The sequence below is a fragment of the Psammomys obesus genome, unplaced genomic scaffold (genome assembly GCF_907164565.1).
Source record: "Psammomys obesus unplaced genomic scaffold, mPsaObe1.curated_primary_1811, whole genome shotgun sequence".
Lineage (NCBI taxonomy): Eukaryota > Metazoa > Chordata > Mammalia > Rodentia > Muridae > Psammomys > Psammomys obesus.
The window spans coordinates 8,292,736-8,313,427 of record NW_026596256.1 but is presented as its reverse complement, the minus strand read 5'-3'; the positions used below and the strand labels follow the sequence as shown (position 1 = coordinate 8,313,427).

Here is a 20,692-nt window from a genome sequence, read left to right as displayed (position 1 = left end):
GGGAGAACTGTTCCCACCGAGCGCCTCAGCCTGGAGGGAAGATGGCTGAGATTCCAGAACTGTGAGGCAGTGTGCTGACCAGGCCTGGGCTAGTCAACCAAGGCAGCTGCGACGAGAAAGGAAAAGGCTAACTGCTACATCCGGAGGACGTGGCGAAGCACCCCCTGGTTTCTCACCAACCAGGAGAATGAGGTCATCCTGTGTGGAAGGCTCAGAGTGGCAGCCTGTATGAACAGCTTTCCACCACCCTGGCCGTTAAGGACATATGTGATCACTGGAAAACAATGACTGACTATATTGCCAAAGCTTATGGAGAAGTTTAGCTTTATGTATATAGGCATATATATGTGTATATATATATATGTGTGTGTGTGTGTGTACATACATATATGTGTGTATATCATACATATGTATATATGTCAATAAAATATGCCTCAAGTGTATAAAATTTGTCATTATAGACCTATAAATTGTATGCATCCCTACATGTGTAAGTTACATTTTAAAAAAATCTTCTGCATTAATCATAAGACCGCCAAGGACACACAGAATTCTTGTGATTTTGTGGAGGTGACATTAGCATGGGAACCAAGGGACTTAAATTCTAGTTCCTTCGCTGCAGCTAGTTCATGAGCTGAGACGAACTGTCAAGCTCTGAGCTGTTCATCTGAGAAACATGGGTTATGTTCGGTTTTGCCTAAAAACAGCACTTAATCTTGCTGTGCTGTCTCTGATTTGAGGATGTTCCACCATAGGAAAGAAGACAAGATATATTCACTTCTTATCTTTGCAGCGTTCACGACATAACACGTACAAACATTCAAACATGGAAGCAGAAACTACATATGATCTATGCTCTCTGACAGGAATAACAGCAGAAAATTGTGGTATTTGGGGATATAAAATACTGGAATTTATAAAAGAGAAATAGGTGTTAGGTGGCCAAGGCACAGAGGGAGAAGTGAGCATCAGGACAACCAGACTGTGCAAGATGGAGTGGCTGATCTAAAGAAAACAAGACCCCTACAGGACCTGAACACAGGAGTAGGGAAGAGACTTAAGGAACATGGCCCTAGGCCTTGCTGACATACTCACATCAATGATGGTGAAGTGAAAGGTGAACACCTCCCATACTCCTGAAACACACTTACCGTGCTGCAGGCACTCAGGAGAATGAGGTGGGAGGATTGTAAGTTTTACTTACATAGTGAGCCTCTGTCTTTTAAAAAATAAATGGAAATTTAAATTATTTACATCAAAAGATTAAAAATAAAAGGTATATCCAGAAAACAGTAAAAAAAAAAAAATGTTCATATTATGCTGTCCATTCCCCTGACACATAAAGAGTGACCTGTCCTTCATTAAATTTCTCATTTGCTGGAAACCTGGGGCACTGGGTGGGCAACATGGCAGAGCCTGATGGGCAAGAGCTTGCAATCTACTGCTGCTCCCTTCTCATCTATAAAGATTCTCGGGTAATGCATCACCTGATGAACCAGCTGCTCAAAGTAATGAAGGACGATGAACAAACATAACAGCCCCTGTAATGGCCATCAGCTTGGCACAGTGGCTTCCTGTGGCTGCTTTTAACAAGTCTCCTCAACATTTTGTTTCTATCCATCGCATTTCTGACATGCTGATACAGTAACTGTCGTGTGGCCTTCTTTCAGTGAAAGAACTTGGGAGTGACAGCAAAAATCTTCTTTTTTCTATTTCCCAGAAGTTGAGAACAATAGCAGTGGTGTAATACTCAACAACTATTTTTAAGTGAGTTCAGTGTGCTGAGTCCATGAATGAGTAGAAATTCCTTAAAGAGTGAAGTTGGAGAAAAGATGATCCTGGAGCCGTTGGCATCAGCTAGGATGAAGAGCATTTATGTTTGTTTTGTTTTGCTACCACAGAAGCAGCTCAAAGACAAAGAGAGTTAGGTTTTTGGATCCAAAGAGTTGAAGCCACGGGGGTGATGAATCTAGGCTTGACATTAGAACTGAGTGCAAAAACAGAAAGCAAATGAATGGAGGGAGTGAGAAAGTGGGAAAGACTGATTCCTTTCCCCATAATCCCCCAAGCAGTCTCAGATACAGTATCAAGAACAAAGATAGAGCAGATGTCACTGCTAATCAAGAGGTAGCTGTGGCCTTTCTCAAATCACCTTCTAAAAGGAGTTCTCTAATTGGACTTAAGACCTGTCCAGTAAGTCGGGAAATCATGTCGGGTACTAGAAAACCAGATAACTCCCTGGGGCTTAGTGAGGTCATGGATCTTAGAGAAGAATCTATTACTGCCACTTTAAACCAGAATAATTACTAATTGCATTCTAAATGCTCATGCTTATACCCACAAATGAGTGTAGTATTCACTCCTCATTAATGAAACTTCTCTTTGCACTAGACAGAGATCATTATAGAAAACTGCTCAAAAATAAGAGAACAACTGATTATGGGGTGCCCAACCCCCAGTGGATAAATCTACAGCACAACTCTTGCACCTACAGCTCAGGGAATGTTGGCAGAAAAGGAGGCAGAAAGATTGTAAAAGCCAAAGGAGCAGGAAATTGCTGTAAGAATGTGTCTCATAAAAAATAACAAGGAGGCTATACCCTTGGTACCTCAACAACGTGGACATGTCTACAATACTCTGCACACCAACAAAAAATTTGGATTGTACAGAAACTGAAGTCCTGACTTTCTCAAAGGACTAGTATCATGGCAGTAAATGAAAAGGAAAACAAACAGCTTGTGACAACAAAGAAAACAACAACTACATAATCCTGTATATCTGTGTCAGGAAAAACATGTTTTGTTTTGTTTTGTTTTGTTTTGTTTTAATACATATGAATGCTCACCTGAAGATCTCAAGACATTGTTTTAAAGATTATAGAAGTTATTGGTATTTTCTAAACAGAATTACATGGATCTAAAACAAAATGAATAAAACACAGGATCAATTAAAAAAAAACTAAAAGAGCAACCAAATAGAAAGGTACCAACTGATTTTCCAATTTTTACACGAAGGAATGAAGGCCTGGTTACCTCAGTGATGGACTTTGTCTAATCTCAAGTCCCAGATCCTGAGAAGGCATGGGTAATGGGGGTGGGGAGAGAGCTATACTATCCTTTGTCGGAATGATGAGAGGATGACCTCTAGAGAAACAAGACCCTGTCTCTGTGGAAGGAGCACCCCTAAAACTTTTCAAAGGAGTCTGGACATATCTAAAAAGGAATGCTTTTTAAATGTGGCTTACAATGTAATTGGAAAAAAAAAAATGTAGCCGTCATGGAAGCCATCCAGAGGCAGGTAGCCTTGACTAAGTATCCCCCTATGTCTCCCCACAGCTTGACTGCCCTCTGAAATCTCTGGAAGCAAAAGCACAGCTGCATTCCTTTCACACAGGACTTCCCTACCTGGAGGGCCCGCTGAATTCCAGGACCAAAGGAACTGCATAAAACACCGGAGAGCTCCTATGAGGGCTTAAGCTCAGTGGTAAGGTGCACAGCACCTTAGCACCCATTCCCAACGTTCTAAAATTGTCTGGAAAGGACTTTTTCTTCTTAAATACCGCTTATCTTACTCACTCCCCCACTGCCCCAGGTCTCTGGAGTTCCTTCCCTGCCCTGAACCTGCTACCCACATTTGACCCCCCCCCTTTTTTTAAGATTTATTTATTATGTATACAATGTTCTGACTGCAGGTATACCTGCAGTCAGAAAAGGACACCAGGTTAAAAAAAAAAAAAAAAAAAAAAAAGACACCAGGTCTCATTATAGATGGTTGTGAGCCACCCTGTGGTTGCTGGGAATTGAACTCAGGACCTCTGGAAGAGCAGTCAGTACTAACCTCTGAGCCATGTCTCCAGCCCTTTGACCCTCTTTTAAAAGCCACCCATACACCTGGACTGCCTCACTAGCCTGTGACAAGTGTTCCATAGGCCTTCAAGAGCTTTCGTACTTTTCTAAGTACTCTGTGCAGTTTCTCTCTGCCCTACCCCCTGCAATGCTGGACAATTTGCACCACTCACTCCCTTGTCCAAATCCTAAAGCCAGCTACTTTTACTGAACCCTGAGAGGTAGTTAGGTACTCTCGCCAGCTACTTAGGCAGGCTTCTGCCTAGTGCCCCAGCCCTGGACCCATCAGGGACCTGGCTCACAGCAGTCTTAATAAATATAGTCTGGATTAACAGCCATAAAGCATTGCTCAGTGAACTGACTGACCGCAAAACAGGACCAAAGGTAAGGCCGCTCTGCCACCACAGAATCCCCATCGAGGAGTTGCCCTGACTTCTGACAGAAACACTTCCTTAGATCCTCTCCCAAATGGCTTGAAGGCAGAGCGCTGCAGCTAATCCCAATACCTCTATCTCCCTACAGTTGTGTCCTCAGCAGTCTTTGGGTGGAATCTGTTCATACTTACACGCCACCACTCTATATTCATCGATATCCACAAATATCTTAAAGGCGTCATTGTTCCCAGTTTCCACCCCCAAAATAGTCTGGCAGAGGTCATGCGGCATAGCAGAAGTCATGCACAATAAATTCCAGGCCTGGCCGTGGGCATCTAATGAAAGAGTCAACCAGCATATCATCCTGGATGCCTTTTTGAATATGGGCAACTATTTCGCACACACATTTAAAGAAGCGTGAATTGAAAAATCCCCAGAAAGTGGTCCGTGATGACCAGTATCGCAGGTGTTTGCTGTTTCCAAGACAAGAGGATAATTCAAGCAATCAGCTGAACTGCGATAGAATGACCCGAAATATCTCAGCTACAAAATACATCGGGTGTCAAAAACACTCACTAAACAGCATAAGGCAATATGCTCATAAGTCAAGTCAGCAAACTACAGACCAAAGGCTGGAGTCTAATATTGCAAGCAGAGTTTTATTGGAATCTCCAAAAGGCATCTTTCTACTAAAAATCAAATTCCCCAGCTCCTTCAAATGCCAAGTGGCACTGTGGGCATCCATCTCCAGAAACCACACTCTCTTAAGAAGAGGGAAGGGTTGGCTCCGAGGAAAAGGGGGCTGTTTCTCTGCAGGCTGGAAGGGGCTCAGCCATCTAGCGAACCGAGGCAAAAAGGGTGAGAGGGTCCTGCCTCCACTTTCCTGCCCAACCACCAGGCGCGCTAAAGGGATCCTGTGGCTTTAAACCGGGAAGGGGCCATGGTTGCCCTGGGAGACAGACGCTCAACCAACAGGGGCAAGCGCTCCTGGACTGCGAGCAAACATGTGGCCCAGTCCCCACAGGAGGGAGCGGGCTAAGAACAGCCCAAAGAAGTCGGGGAGGGCCTTGATAGGGCGAGAGGAGATGGTGGAGCAAGAGAAGGAAGAGGAGACGGAGGGGGTGGAGCAGATGGAGAAGGTGGAGGGGGCGAAAGGGGCGGAGAAAGAGGCGGACCAGCTGCAGAAAATCCTGGACCCGTTCTCCGAGCTGTTGGGCAGTGAGGAATTCTGGATGACCATGGACCCCACTGAAGACGACTTTGAGGAGGACCCCTACGCCGACTTTCGTCCCCGCCTAATTAGCGTGCGCACCCCCAGCCCGAGCATCACTCCCCCGCCCAGCGAGCGGTCCAGCGCCACGTGGAGCGATGAGGACCAAGCGCGGTTCAGCGAGGTCTTAGAGGAGCACGCGCTGCCCAGAGATGACTCTGCTGCGGGGGAAGCGGGGCCCAGCGAGGGCTCCACACCGGGGGAAGCGGGGCCCAGCGAGGGCTCTTCTGTGGAGGAAGAGCAGTCCAGCGAGGGCTCTTCTGAGAGGCACGAGCTGTCCGTCGAGGGCTCTCTTCCTGCTTCCAGCAGCGCCTCCTCCCATAAAAGTAACGTTGGGCTTCTCTTCCCTTGGGATCCTGTCCCGGGGCCGGCTGATGGACACACACACACACACACACACACACACACACACACACACACACACTGCCCATACACTATTAAGTCTTGGCTGAGTGCCTTCATGGCTCCTAATGTAGGATACAAGGAGAATCTCTTGGTAAATGTAAAAGGTGGAAGTTGGGGTTACTTCTGTAGGCGACTGAGGTGCTAAAGCAGTTCTGCAGTGACACACAGCTCTCTCCTGTGCCTTGAACTTCCTTGCTGGCATCCCTCCACCAACTGCCTTATTTAAAAGGGAAACAGGGCATTTACAACAGGCTTCTCAAAGCTCTGAAAGGTCGCGTTTCACATTTCCCTGCTGGAGAAAGGGTGGTGTCCTCTGGCATCTTAAGATATTTTGTTTACCAGCACCCCTGGCCTTCTCTGCCCCTGATTAAGGTCCTTGTAATTACACACGGGCATGCGCGCACACAGAATCGTACACACTCCCCTGTGACAACCAGACTGGCTTCAGCCCTCACCAAATGTTCCCTGGGGACGAAATTTCCCTTAGAGAACCCCCGGGCAGGGAGTGGTTGAACTGTTTAATGTTTCATTCAACAGGTTTTCCTAAAATATTTCAAACGTTTAAGAAAAACTTGTCTGAAGTGACTGTGGATAGGTAAGAAAATGTTTTCAGTTGTCATGTTTTTAAAAAGCAGATACCGTTTGCCTTTTTTGATAGACTTGTTATAAATAGCCCAAGGCATGTGCAACTTACGCAAAAGCTTTTTGTTTGTTTGTTTTTGTTTTTCCCAAGCATGCTAGTGCATGCTGTACTCCCAGCATTTCAGAGACTGAGGCAAGAGGATCCCAAATTCAAGGCCACTCTGGCTTACACAGCATTAAAAACAAGCAATCCCCCCACACATACATAAGCAGGCAGTTTGTCAGAGATAAAGATGAAAGTTTTTGTCTTCCTCTTGTTACCCAACTCTAAGTATGATGTGTTCACTTATCAGTATGATAGAAGGTAAATAAATATGAACCATGCAGACAACAGAAAGTGCCAGGGCGGGAAAATGGCTCTACGGTTAAGCAAATGTACTGAGCTGAGTTTCCAGCACCCACTAGGGGCCTCTCACAATTGTCTGTAACTCCAGTTCCAGGCTCCAGCAGGATCCAATGCCTCTGGCTGCAACAGGCCTGGCGCTTGTACTCGCCATCCCCACCCCCACCCCCACCCCCACACGGCAACACACACAACTGAAGCACAAGGCTTGTGTGTTTTTATCCATCTAATTCAAATTTCTGATGAAACTTGTGGTTTAAAAAAAAACTAAAGTATATCGACACATGACAGTGAAAATCTCCACACTGGTTCTTCCCTGACTCACCAGACAGAGTTAACCTTAGCTGTCTTGGCTTTCCTTCCATTTGTGTGTGTGTGTGTGTGTGTGTGTGTGTGTGTGTGTTACTTGTGTTCTCGTGTGTCTATACTAATGCATAGGCCAGCAGTCACCTGAAGTATTGTCTGTAGGTGCTGTCTCATTGGACTGGAGGCCAGCTACTATGTTAGATTAGCTGGCTAGCGAGACTCAGGGATCTATCCATCTTCACCTCCCCATTGCTAGGATTACAAATGTTAGCTGCCACACTCAGCTTTTCAACATGTATTTAACATGTGTAACAGAACTCACAGCCTTATGTTCACACAGCAAGTACTTCACCCCTAAGCTACCTCTCTACCCCTCCAATGATAATTTTAAGTTGAATTCATCAAATTTTCCCTCAATTTATCAAATTCTGACTTAAGTATAGGCTTCCTCTCCAATTTTTTTGATATTTATATTACTTTTAATTTCACAGGACTTAGAACTGTAAAAGATTTAAACCTCTACTTTTTGCCTTATCAACATTAATAATTACACATGGGCATGTGCGCACACAGAATCGTACACACTCCCCTGTGACAACCAGACTGGCTTCAGTCTGGTTGACTGATAAAATATGAACACCAAATTCACTACTGCTTTCTTCTATCTCTTCTCGTCTAGTTTTTCTAATTAACAAGTTTATGGAGAGAGGAGGGGAGAGAGAAGCAAATTACATTAGCTATACATTCATATAAGATTATATTACTTTGCAGTTGTTTAATATGCATGTTGTGTTCTTAGTTACAATTGATCATTAGTACTTTGACTTTTAAAAACTGAAAACTAATGAACATACTCCATTGCATGTTAAGAAGCCTGTATATGGGATCCATGGAAGAGAACACGAAATCTGATGTTAGTGAAACTTGTTGCCTACGAAGTAAGATTTTTCCACTCAGTTGTGTTCAGTTGCCTTCACTTTTTCTGCGCTGTGCCAGACATATTCCCTTGAATCCCAATTTACCATCTTTTCATTCCTTTCTATTTGCTAAGACAATTCTTTAGGTAATATTTTTTTTTCATGTACTTCTCACAAGTACTCAAAATTCTAAGCTCTTGTCTGCTGGAAATGTCTCCATTTTGCCACCAAGCTTGATTATGAATACAACCTAGCATAAGAGAACATGTTGTTGTTGTTGTTTTAAGATTTCTTTATTATTTATACAGTTTTCTGACTGCATGCCAGAAGAGGGTGTCAGATCTCATTATAGATGGTTGTAAGCCACCATGTGGTTGCTGGGAATTGAACTCAGGACCTTTGGAAGAACAGTCAGGGCTCTTAATCACTGAGCTATCTCTCTAGCCCTGAGAATATGGTTTAAAGCACTGTTCTTCAGAGCTCCGAAGACATTGCCTCATCGCCTCCCAGGAACCAGTGTTGGTGGTCAGTCTGTTTCCCAACCCCTTCTCATTTTCATTTCCTCCTTCATAAACTCTCTTCTTCCCATCAGAATGAACATTGTGGCTATTGGCTAGGATTCTCCATTGTTCTATTCTTTTTTATATTTTCTATATCTTCAAGAGTTTTGATGTTTCTGTACAGCCTGTGTGCAGTTTTATTCTGTGATGCATGGTTGTAATTCTGATAACCAGTTACTGCTGTTGTTTAGAACACTTTCTGACTGTTCTTTACTGTCTTTGAAGCCACTCAGACCCAATAATGCATTAATATGTAAAGTTAATGTACTTTTATTTCTTTTTCATTGATCTCTTTCTTTTCTAATATCAATTGTTTTTAAATAACTGACAATCCTTAGTTATTCGTTTGCATTTATAAAGGATGGCTGGTGGGCAGCTAAAATGGCACCCTCAAGCCCGGAGTACTTTACTTTCCTAAGGTAGGAGGGCTTACAGGAAACTTGAGCAGGTGAGGGGAACATGTCACAGTCAGTTTCCTCATTAGCCTATGACCCCACCATTATTAGAGTGAAGAGGAAGATACTGTACCGTCTGGCTAAAGTTCTTCAAGATGGAATGGTCCATCTGCCTGCCTCTCTCTCTCTGTGTGTGTGTGTGTGTGTGTGTGTGTGTTTCCCTCCCCCCTCTTTCCTCTCTCCCTCTCTCTTTTTCCCTCTTCCTCTCCCATTATACCTCCCTCCTCCTCTCTTCTTTCTTTCTTTCTTTCTTTCTTTCTTTCTTTCTTTCTTTCTTTTTTTCTTTCATTCTTTTGTCTTTCCTCAAAACTTGTTGAATCAATCACTGTGTTCTCTGTTTCTCATTCAAGGAGAAAACTTTCCACTTTTCAACAACAAGCTGTTCTTTACACTCTTTTAGAAATAGAAAACTCCTGGGGCTGGAGACGAGGCTTGGTGGTTAAAGCACTTGCTGCTCTTGCAGAGGAAAATAAGTTGCCAGCATCCACATAGTCCGTAACAAACATCTGCCACTCAATCCAGTTACAGGGGATCAGACACCATCTACTGGTCTCCAAGGTTGCCAGGCACATATGTGGTGCACATGCGTACATGCAGGCAAATCATTCATACACAAAAAATTAACATAATTAAAAAAATAAAACTGGTACCAGTTGCCTCATATAAAGGGAGAGCAAGGAGCTTTCATAGCTGGCTGTCCTAAGGTCATTTCTTGACCTACTATGATGAGAGCCATCATTCCCTCCTTTCTATATTTGATGGCGTGAAGATAAAAGGTCCTCAGAAATTCCCTTTTGGAAAAACTTTCTATTCTTTTAAGATGCTGTATCCTCTGCTCTGGTTTTCCTTTGACCTATAGTCATGTTTCCTTTTTTCAGGGAGATAAGATTACTTATATACCAGGTAGAGAATGTTTTTAGGGCTGGATATTCAAAGAACCTTGGTTTTTGTTTTTTGTTTTCTTCCCTATGAAAATCTACAAAAGGAAAGGAGAAGATTATGCACTGAGTGGCTTTCAGCTATGTTATTTCAAGTCCATGGGAAGCTCTGTCTTCCAGACAAGATTCTTGTGTCTCACAAATATTTCTAAGAAGATGTTTATACACAAACTAAATGAAACACACACACACATTTCAAAGCATTCTTTACTGAACTTGATGAGACTATGGGTGAGATTTTTTTTTTTAATGCCCTAACAATGCAACCAACATCAGTTCAACTTTTATTTTCAGTTGGCTTACTGCTATTCATTAAAATGGGGAAAATTTAAAAGGCAGATTGTGGTAGATTGAGTGAGAATGGCCCCTGTAGGCTCACATATTTGAATGCTTAATCATCAGAGAGCAGAAGTGTCTGGTAAAGTTTAAAAGGATTAGGTGTGCCCTTGGAGTAGATGTGGTCTTGTTGAAGGAATTGTGTCAGTAAGGAGTGGGCTATTACGTTTCAAAAGCCCCTGTCAAAATCCCAGTATCTCTCTGTCTCTTTATGTCTCTGTCTGCCTCTGTGTCTGTGTCTGTCTCTCTCCCCTTTCCTCTCTCCTCTCTCCCCATCTTTCTCCCCTCTGCTTCTTTCTCTCTCTCCTTCCTCCCTCTCGTCCCTCTTTTCCCTCTCCTCCCTCTTTCTCTCCCCTTCACCCCCTCTTCCCTGCCTGAGGACCAGAATGTAAAGCTATCAACTATTACTCCAGCACCATGCCTGTCAGCTTCCCACCATAATGACCGTGGACTAAAATTGGAAGCAAGCTCCCAACTAAATGATTTATAAGAGTTGCCTTGGTTATGGTGTTTTTTTACAGCAATGGAACCAACACACACAGATGAAATGGAATAAGACACAGATGAAAGTGACAAAACAAGTTTTAAACTGGTTTTATAGATGCCCTTTTGTCTCCATGGGCCTCTGTTTCATTGCCAGTGAAAAGGAAATACTAAGGCTTTGATTATCTTTTGTGAAGATAATAAAAATATCATAGGTAAACCAGTATTCATTCCTAGCTAGTATGCTCTCCACAAAGTGAATTCTTTGGCCATGCTCATTCAGCTTCCACCTAAAACTTGTGAAAGATTAAGGAAGGCCCGGATACTTAAATAACTAGTGTATTCATTTTTGTTAGCTATTACTTTGGGGGGTAGGGAATGCACAGCAAACTCTAGGGATTTTGCTCCCATGTTGCTATACTGGTAATCCCCACAGCTTGTCTCTCGGGAAGGTTAGATAAACAGCATTGCCTCAGAGACTTGCACAAGTGCCCTCCACAGAGTACTTTGCCTATTCCAGGACACAGTTGCTTCAGAACTGAAAAACAAAAGCACTTCACTGATGCAATTTGCCAGGAAACAAAGTATCCAAAGGGCAGGTGAAGACACGGTTGAACTATGATGAAAAAGAAACAATACTAAATGAACAAATTGAAGCAAAGTTGTTCCATCATTTTAGAAGATGCAATTTTTAATTAAAATGCAAAGAAATAAGGGAGACAGAAAAATTATGTTTACTTGTTACTCCTAGAGTTATTAAATTCGTACCTCCTTATCATGTGAATGATAATTCAAATTAAACTACTCAAAGAAGAAACAGAGGTCCCTTAATTACAATGTGTTTGCCTTAACATTAGCAACTTTCTTAAAAGAAAAGGCTTATATAATTTCTTAGCATTCAGGAGGTATAGGCAGGCAAACTCAAGGCCAACCTGTTCTAGAGAGCAAGTTCCAAGATAGCCAGGCCACACAGAGAAACCCTGTCTGGAAAAATAAAGCAAAGCAAAAGTTTGTATGATTTCTTGTGTGTGATCACATATGTGTGTGGAGTGTGTGTATGTATGTTTGTGGGCAGTGCGGTTATGCCTCCATGAGCATGTGGAGGCCAGCAGTATCTTCCTTCGTCGCTTTCCTTCTGGGCCTTCTGAGATAGTCTCTCACTGGATCTGGCATTCACCATGGTGGCAAGAAAGTCTGGCCGGCAAGCCCAGCTCTGTGTCATTTTTGAACTAAAGAAAGTGAACACTTCGTGCTAATTTAAATTCACATAAGTGTATAGGTACACATCACTAGCACAAGCAAAAGAGTCCTACGAAGGCACAGTGATAGCGCTAGTAAACCCTACGGGAAAAGATGGCATCAGAAGCCTCCAGGAAAACCCGTTCAGTCTGGGCACATCTCTTTCTTTACCCTCACAGCTGCCACAAAGGAAATGCCGGGCACTCTTCTGTGGCTGTCTATGAATCTGTAATCCTCAAGTCTTCAAAGAAAGTTTACCAAGCACCCTAAGCAACCAAAAGCAACAGGTGGCACCCTGTATGATGGACAGTCACTGAAAGACCAAATCTTTCCCACTTCCTCTGCTTCTTGGGAATCAGAGACAAGCAGTCTGCGCTGTAGTCTACTCGTCTACATCAGCTACATGTCATGGGGCCTCCCCTAACCACTGAACCTCATGGGACTGATGTCTTTTGAGAACTACCCCACCATGCCTGTCTTATCTATGGCATTAAGTAACTCCTAATAAAACTCTTACCCAAAACATCAGTTCTCCTCATTGTCCCTCATGCACCTCAGATCTGCAGACTTTCAGGAAGGAAGACTTTCCAAAGAATTGATTTGATACACATATCATGTTTAACATTACTGAAAATCTAGGAATGGAAAAAATGTTTTAAAGAAAACATCAGAACTTTCTATGGGCATGTTATTCAGCTAAAAATATTCTATGTAGAGGAGATTTGCAAACTACCATATAATTATACTCAAACTAACATTTTGACTTAAATTTCAGAAATATGTATCCAAGTTTATATGAAAGAGTTCAGATATCAGTACAAACAGAAGAAAGTTGGCTTCAACAAAAGGCTGCAAGAATGAAACTACGTGAGTAGTTCGATTCCTAAGCGTTTGTCAGGAGAGTGGATTGCAAACTGGAAATTCAACCAGTATGGAAGGGCAGTAAAGCCGATACTGAATCTGGACAGGATAAATAAACATTGGAGACTGATGCACTATCCAAGGACCATGCATGGAGAGGACCTAGACCTCCTGCTCAGATGTACTCCATAGGCAGCTCCATCTCCATGGGGGAATCCCCAGTAAGGAGAGCAGGGGCTGTCTCTGACATGAACTCAGTTGCCTGCTCTTTGGTCACTTCCTCCTGGTGATTCAGCCTTACCAGGATATAGAGGAAGAGGATCCAAGCAGTCCTTGATAAGCTAGGGTCAGATGGCAGGGAAGGAGAGCTCCCCCTTTCAGTGGACTAGAGGAAGAGGATGGGGGAAAGAGGGAGAGAGGGTGGGATTGAGAGGAGTTGAAGGAGGGGCCATCAATCAGGATATATAATGTATAAATTGTAAAAAAAAAAAAAAAATTTAAAAATTAACTTATAAAAAGGAAAAACCTAATAATCATAAATGCCCTCTTGTGTGCGGGTACATGTAAGCAGAACACTATAAATTGCTCCGGCCAGCAGAGCTAAGGTTATTCGCGGGTTAAAAGAGAATCCAAACCTGTGAAAAGATGGGCGAGAAAGAGAAAGGAGTCCAAGCAAACAGGTGCTTGTCAAGGACCAACTTTACTAAGCAGAATCAGCTTTAAATAGGATTCAGGATGAGGAAGTAGGGTGGGTGAAACGTTACAGATTCTTCTCGGCCAGGGGCCTGAAACATCTTGTGATAAGCCATGGTTCTGTGAGCACATCTCTGCTGTTGCCAAGCAGTGTGTTTACCGCAGGTAAGGAAACGGGCAAGTTGAGGCAGGTTGATGAGTTTCTACAGGTGGTCTCTGACATCTCCAAGCAGTATATTTACTGCAGGTAAGGGAACGGGCATCTCCAAGCAGTATGTTTACTGGAGATAAGGGAACAGGCAAATTGAGGCAAGTTGGTAAGCTTCCACAGGTGGTCTCTGAAGTTGGCGAGTTCCCTCAGGTGGTCCCCGACAATAAATAATAAAAATAAATGAATAAATAAATAAATAAATAAATGAGATCATAGGCAAATTTGTTAATCTCATCAAGCCTCAATTACTTTATGCCTTAACAAAAAATAACACTGCCATAGGAATGATGATAATCAAAATTAGATTAAATATTTAAAATTCTTGGTACATAGTATCTGAGAAAGCATAATGATTTTATTCATCAAGAAATAATCTACCATTAAGACAGAGTATGGTGGTAATTACCTTTAATCTTAGCACTCGGAAAGCTGAGGCAAGTAGATCTTTGTGAGCTCCAGGCCAGCCAAAGATACACAGTGAAACTCTGTCTTGAAAGAGAGAGATTGTAAGTCTCATTATATTTCTGATATATATCTTTATATTTATTTTATTTTTGTTTTGTTTTTCGAGACAGGGTTTCTCTGTGTAGTCTTGGCTGTCCTGGACTGGCTTTGTAGACCAGGCTGGCCTTGAACTCACAGAGATCGGCCTGCCTCTGCCTCCCCAAATATAGGTGTGCTCCACCATGCCCAACTCCTTTATTTTTATTGTAAAAATTACATATATACTCTCTTAAAATTTTTTCAAACCATTAATAAATAATATTAAAGCTGTGGTTGAGGATATGGAGACTATGGATGAGTACCTATCTAGGGTGCAAAAGGCCATGGTTTCAACCCCCAGCACTCCAAGAAAAAAACTAAACATTTAACTTACGCAGTATAAATCTCTAGAAGAAATCATGGAGAAGGAAGGTTTACAGTTATAGGCTTCACAGTTCATTGTGAAGGAAAGTCAGAGAAGGTGAAGTCAAGCAGAAACCATGGAGGAATGCTGCTTGCTGGCCCATGCTTAGCTAGCTTTCTGTCACAGCCCTGGACAGCCAGATCAGGGGAATGGAGCCGCCCACAGTAGCTGGCCCTTCGGTCTCACCTTACAATCAAGACAACACCCACCCACCCACAGACAAGCTGTGGTGGTTTAAATGAGAATGGCCCCCTAGGTTCATATATTTGACTGGTCTCCAGTTGGTTGAACTATTTGGAGAACATTTGCCGTATTACCTCACCTGAGTTAGGTGGTATTTAACTGAGACTTTGGACTTGGACATTACTTTTGTCCTGAATGGACTCTGGGGACTAATGGATTGGATTGAGTTTATTTCATGTGTGTGAGAAGGCTATGAGAGGAAGGGGGCCAAGAAGAATGCTATATTCCGGATATATGTATACCCAAGCCTTGCCTCTAAGTCCCCACGTTGAAACACAAACACGCTTGCAGGCTGAACTTTTGGAGGTTTATTTTATCATTGGGGCTCTGGCCTCACAAATGGAACTAAAGTCTTTGTAACAGGAGCCAGAGACCTGCCTTTTTATTCTGGTATCTGAGAGCACAGCTAGAAGGCAACAACCATTAGCCAAGAAACAGGCCATCAAAGCAACAGCAAACCTGTTGGCACCTCCTGGTGCTTTGTGACAGCAGTCCCAAATGAACTAAGACAGTGTGGCCACCTCTCTATGTCACGAGGGGCTGTTCCTCTGACATGACTACTCAGTACTCCCTCATAGGGTCATTAGGCATTCCCAGGCAGTTGTTGTATTAAGCCCAGAGAAGGCCTTAATTATAATCTTTGTGCATTGGTTTTTATGCCTGTGTTAGCATTTCTGCTGAACATGACTCCTTAAAACTTATTTCATGTTTTTTTCAGACACCACACATCCCCCTCACGATCGCCTTCTAATCCTGTCTCTAATGACTCTTACTGTCCAATTCCTCTGGGAAAGAGGGCTGTTACATCTCAGCAGCCATCTTCTTTGTCTCTGGATTCATCTTTCCAACTTTAGCTGCTTTCAATCTAGGAATTTATGCAGACTGGTTGACAGCTGCTCCTATCACTCAGTCACTATTTAGGAGGAGAGGGGGTTCAAAATAAAGCAAGCACAGGCACTTACTTTTCTGGGATATATTTTATTTCATATTCAACTTGTTTCTCCTGTTTTAAGATTGATAATACATATATACTTTTTTGTTGTTGTTAGGAAAATCGCCATCTCTTGAATCCAAGGACAAACAACCAGATCATCTAGCTTCTAAGATAAGAGGTAAATGGGTATTTGTTTTCATCCCCTTTTGCTGGAAAAGACAAATTGTCAGTAAGGATCAAACCTGATTTGCACAGTGCTGAGAATGTATACAAGCAAGCAATACAAACGATGGGCTTGGTGTGTGTGTGCGTGAGAGTAAGTGTGTGTGTGTGTGTGTGTGTGTGTGTGTGTGTGTGTGTGTGTGCGCGCGCGCACTCACATACACATGTACACTTATTTATGTTTGAGTATAATGTCCTAGCAGATTAGGATGGGAGAGAATCTCTAAAACTAGAGAAAAATAAAACACACTGCACAACGGTTTGCAATTTTCCATCTAAATCTATCCTTTCTCTTCAGCAAAATGGGTAGTTAATCCTGAAGAGCCCAAACTAAATGTATTATATGAGATGGAGGTAAGAGCTATTTGTCATAATAACTAATGCATTGTTCCTGTAAAGTGACTTCAGTCCTCAATTGTTTTTGCTCTCTCTCTTTCTCTCTCTCTTTCCTTAATATTTAGTTTAATGAAGACTTTGTAAAGTTGTTTGAATCTCCTCTAAGGACATTACCCAGCATTGGGCCACCGACTATTCTGGCATATAAAAAAGACCATTCCTTTTTGGACATTAGCTTAAAGGTAATTCAATTCATGTGCTTTATCGTTTCTGTAATGGGCTATATGGGGCCAGAAAGTGATGTGTACAATAGAGCTGAATACACTTTAAAAGAATCAAAGCAAGGGGTTCCTTTACTTGGAACAGCACAGGACTTTCCTAGGTCCTACTAACTAAATTCTGTAAAACAAAAGAATCCCTGCTCTATGATTCTGGAGGCTAGAGGTCTGGCTATTAACAGGGTGTCAACACGGTCACCACTGTAGGGAGACTCTTTCTTCACTTTTCCCAGCTTTAGGGACTGATGGACAGTGTGTAGCCATCCTTGGCTGGCATTTGCACCCTGCCAGTTTCTGCCACGGTGTTTGCTGGCTTCTTACTGAGTCCCTAGGTCCAAAAGTCCTTCTCTACTGACAACACCAGTAATACTAGATTAAGGCCTGTCCCAATAACCCCATCCCATTCTAACTTGGTGATCTTCATAAAGACCAAAAAAAAAAAAAAAAAAAAAAAAAAAAAAAAAAAAGCCACATTCCCAGGTAGCAGATGATAGAAGTCAAAATAACTTCTGGGAAGACATAATTCAACAATTATGGTCACAAAGCCTGCAAACACAGGTGGACCTTAGCCATATTGAATGATTGAGGAACCAGTTAATGCCTGGGTTTCATAAGCTAGATAAAGGTTTCCTCTGTAATTTCAATGGGCAAGAGTGCTGAACGGGGCAAAGAATGATCATTCCCAAATCTAGATAGTATATGACCACATGAAGAGAATATACATTCACAGCTCTGCATTCCCTGGATGACTTCTTCTAGGATATACCAGGTGATATCTTGTCATGGTAAGAAGACCCCAGTTTTGCCCCAGCACCACAGCACATATGCAGGACCAATGAGGCTCTGTGTGAATGCACTGATGTGCAGCTCATTGCCATCACGCCCATCAGTTGGGCTGTGTGGCACTAACAATGGGTAGCACATTAAATACCACACAGCATAACAGCACCAGCTATTGGATGAGCTGTTTATCCAGGTTTGGAGACTTGATACTCAGTCTATGGACTCTTCAGACTGGAAATTTTACCTGAACAAAGCACTCTCCTTCCTCCAAGCCAGAAAGGCTTACATTCAGAGAAATCTCTTGAGCCAGAGCTGTTCCTCTAGCTCCCAAAGATGGCCTGGACCATAAGGAAGGCCTGTGGCTTCTTCTTCTTTAGGCAGATGTCCTGACCTGGACAAAGCTGGCACCTCTGGCTCTAGAGGCAGAGGAGCATTAACATTAGTTGAGTTCAGGAATGGCAGCAGCTGGCTTACCTAGACTTCTTCTCCATACCCCCTTCACATGAAGATTCCAGTGCCACTCATAGTCTTTCAAAAAAAAAAATCTCCATTTTGCTTCATTCTTAGGTGCAGGAACAAAGAACTCATGAGCCAAAGAATGAACAACCAAATCTCTTGTATAGAAATAGTCCTCATTTCATAGTGGTTTTGTATTTTTCACCATCATCTCTCCACTGCAAGACTTTGCCTACTAAGCACTCTGTTTTTAGCAGTGCATCAAGTTTATTGCAGGATGGTTTGACAGACTATAGATGTCTTTACTTGAGTGGCCTCTCCCTAGCTGCCCTAGCTAATTCAGTCATCTTTATAATTCGATACCCTGTCTTAGAGGGTGATTTTGATGGAAAATACAGATGTGCTAGGGCTGTTCATGAAAGGCATATCTGAATATTTTTCTAAAGGATTTTTTTCTGAGGCCCAGCTACTTACCTCTCCAGGCTGTCCCACCCAGGCCCTAGCTCTCTGCTTCCTAACACCTAAGGTCAAGTACATGGCCATTTCACATTCCTGCTGCCACAGCCACAAGCTACTACTGCCACCATGCCATCACTGCCACAATAGACTGTATCTTGAAAGCCATGAACCAGAAGAAACCCTTCTTTATTTAAGTGGTTTCTATTAGGTACTCAGTCACAGAGAAATAAAAGTCGCAAGCACTTATGCATTAATGGCAAGGCTTTTTCCTACTAGCAATTACAGGAAAAGTTTTATATCTAAACACCCAAGACTGTTTTGTAGCTGCCTGTAGTTACATACTATATACTTCTACCCCTTCCAGAGGACTCTGAGGTCATTCTTTTTTGCAGCTTTTTTTCTTGTATTTGCACAGCTCCAGCACTCTTGACTCTGCTCTGTAGAACCGTACCAGAGAGCAGCATTCAAAATGCACCTCGGGCTCCTTATTCTCCACTATCCTTTGAGTGGAAAGGCTGTCTTATGCTAGACCACACAGATCTTGCTGGGTTGGCCCCTTCAGCTACAAGATCTCAGACCCTTAGAAGTTCTCCATCAATTATTTCTATGACAAGTGTTCTCAAATAAATTGGCACATCCCCCATTGCCTTTGTGGCCCTGCTGGACATTCATTGCCCACAACCCTACTCCTATTATTGTTAAGCCTGCTCGACCTTAAGACATTTCTTCACTTTCTTTCTCTTTCTCTGAAGGATGAAGAGGATCTGGTACCCAAGTGTGAATTTTGTGGAAATGATCTGCCATCATTTCTTTCTAGTATGGACATTTACTCTGGCAACTTTCAGGTTAAACCAAATGCACAAGTAAGTTAGTTCTAAATAAGATTTGACTGAGTGACTTGTGTTATTTCTGAACATTTGTAGTATTTTCTCCTTCTTCTTCTTCTTCTTCTTCTTCTTCTTCTTCTTCTTCTTCTTCTTTCTCTTACATTATCATTAAGAGTTCTGTGTTTTTCCTTGACAGCTATGTCAAGGAAATACCAATAACAACCCCATCACATTCACAGCTATAATTTAAAAGACCAATAGTAATAAGGTATTGACACAGCTGTGGAGAAATAGTATAGCTAGCCCAGTGTTGTGACACACACATGTCATCCTAGAATTCAGGAGGTAGAAACAAGAAGGTTGAAGGCCAGCTTGGTATACATAAGGCCCAGGGGTGGGGGCTGGAAAAGAGAGGGAGGAAGAAAAGAGGAACTGCTAACAAACTTTCAGTCCTGTGTCATTCAAGAGATTTCACAAAGGAGAACAGAGTCTTGAATACAAAGGGCGTAGTGGCTGGGCATCTGAAGGTGATAGTGACCACGTAAGAACAATCATCAAAGCTGATCATCTTACAGCTACAAGAGAAGCTGCCAAAGAACTCAGCACAGACCATTCCACATTTGAAATAAAATGGAAAAGTGAAAAAGCTTGATAAGTGGATGCCTTATGAAAAAACTGGAGAAAAAAAAGAGAGAAAGAAAAGCATACCATTTTGAACCTGAATATGCTTTCTAAGAGTTTGCTGGGCGTGAATTTTTAAATTTTATTTATTCTTCTCTCATAGATTACCTCCCAACTGCAGTTTTCCCTCCTTCATCTCCTCCCAGTCTCTCATCTTCTGCCTTCTTTCTCCATAAGATCCACTCCTTCTCCAATTCCCTGTATAAAAAAAGGCAGGCCTCCCAGGGATACCAACTAAACATGGCATAGCAAGTTACAGTAAAACGAGGCACATATCCTCATATCAAGGCTGGACAAGGCAACCCAGCAGGAGGAAAAGGGTCTCAAAAGCAGTCAAAAGAATCAGAGACAGCCCCCACCCTCACTCTTAGGAGTCCCACAAGAACACCAAACTACACACCATGACATAAACACAGGATCTAGGTCAGACACATACAGGCTTCCTGATTGTCACTTCAGTCTCTGTGAGCCCCTTTGAGCCTCTGGATAGTCGATTCTGTGGATCATGTTCTCCTGCTGTTCTTGACCCTAGTGCCTCCTACAATTCTTCCTCCCTGTCTTCCCAGGATTACCTTCTGCTTGGCTATGGTTCTGCATCTGCTCCTGTAGCAATCTGTAGATTGCTGTTGGTAAGGTGGCCATTTTTACCTGTTGACCGAATTGATCCATGAGCATGGAAGATCATTCC

General features: G+C 42.6%; 1 protein-coding gene across 1 annotated transcript in view; it reads left to right on the top strand.

The window, feature by feature from the left end:
- Positions 1-5,447: 5,447 nt before the first annotated feature.
- Erich6 (glutamate rich 6) overlaps positions 5,448-20,692 on the top strand; it is a 31,478-nt gene continuing 16,233 nt past the window's right edge. The window contains exons 1-8 of the mRNA XM_055596873.1: positions 5,448-5,613; positions 5,776-5,815; positions 6,432-6,489; positions 12,889-12,980; positions 16,078-16,140; positions 16,483-16,538; positions 16,646-16,762; positions 19,249-19,359. Coding sequence (XP_055452848.1) covers positions 5,452-5,613; positions 5,776-5,815; positions 6,432-6,489; positions 12,889-12,980; positions 16,078-16,140; positions 16,483-16,538; positions 16,646-16,762; positions 19,249-19,359 — 699 coding nt within the window. The 5' untranslated portion in view covers positions 5,448-5,451. The remainder of the gene's footprint in view (positions 5,614-5,775; positions 5,816-6,431; positions 6,490-12,888; positions 12,981-16,077; positions 16,141-16,482; positions 16,539-16,645; positions 16,763-19,248; positions 19,360-20,692) is intronic.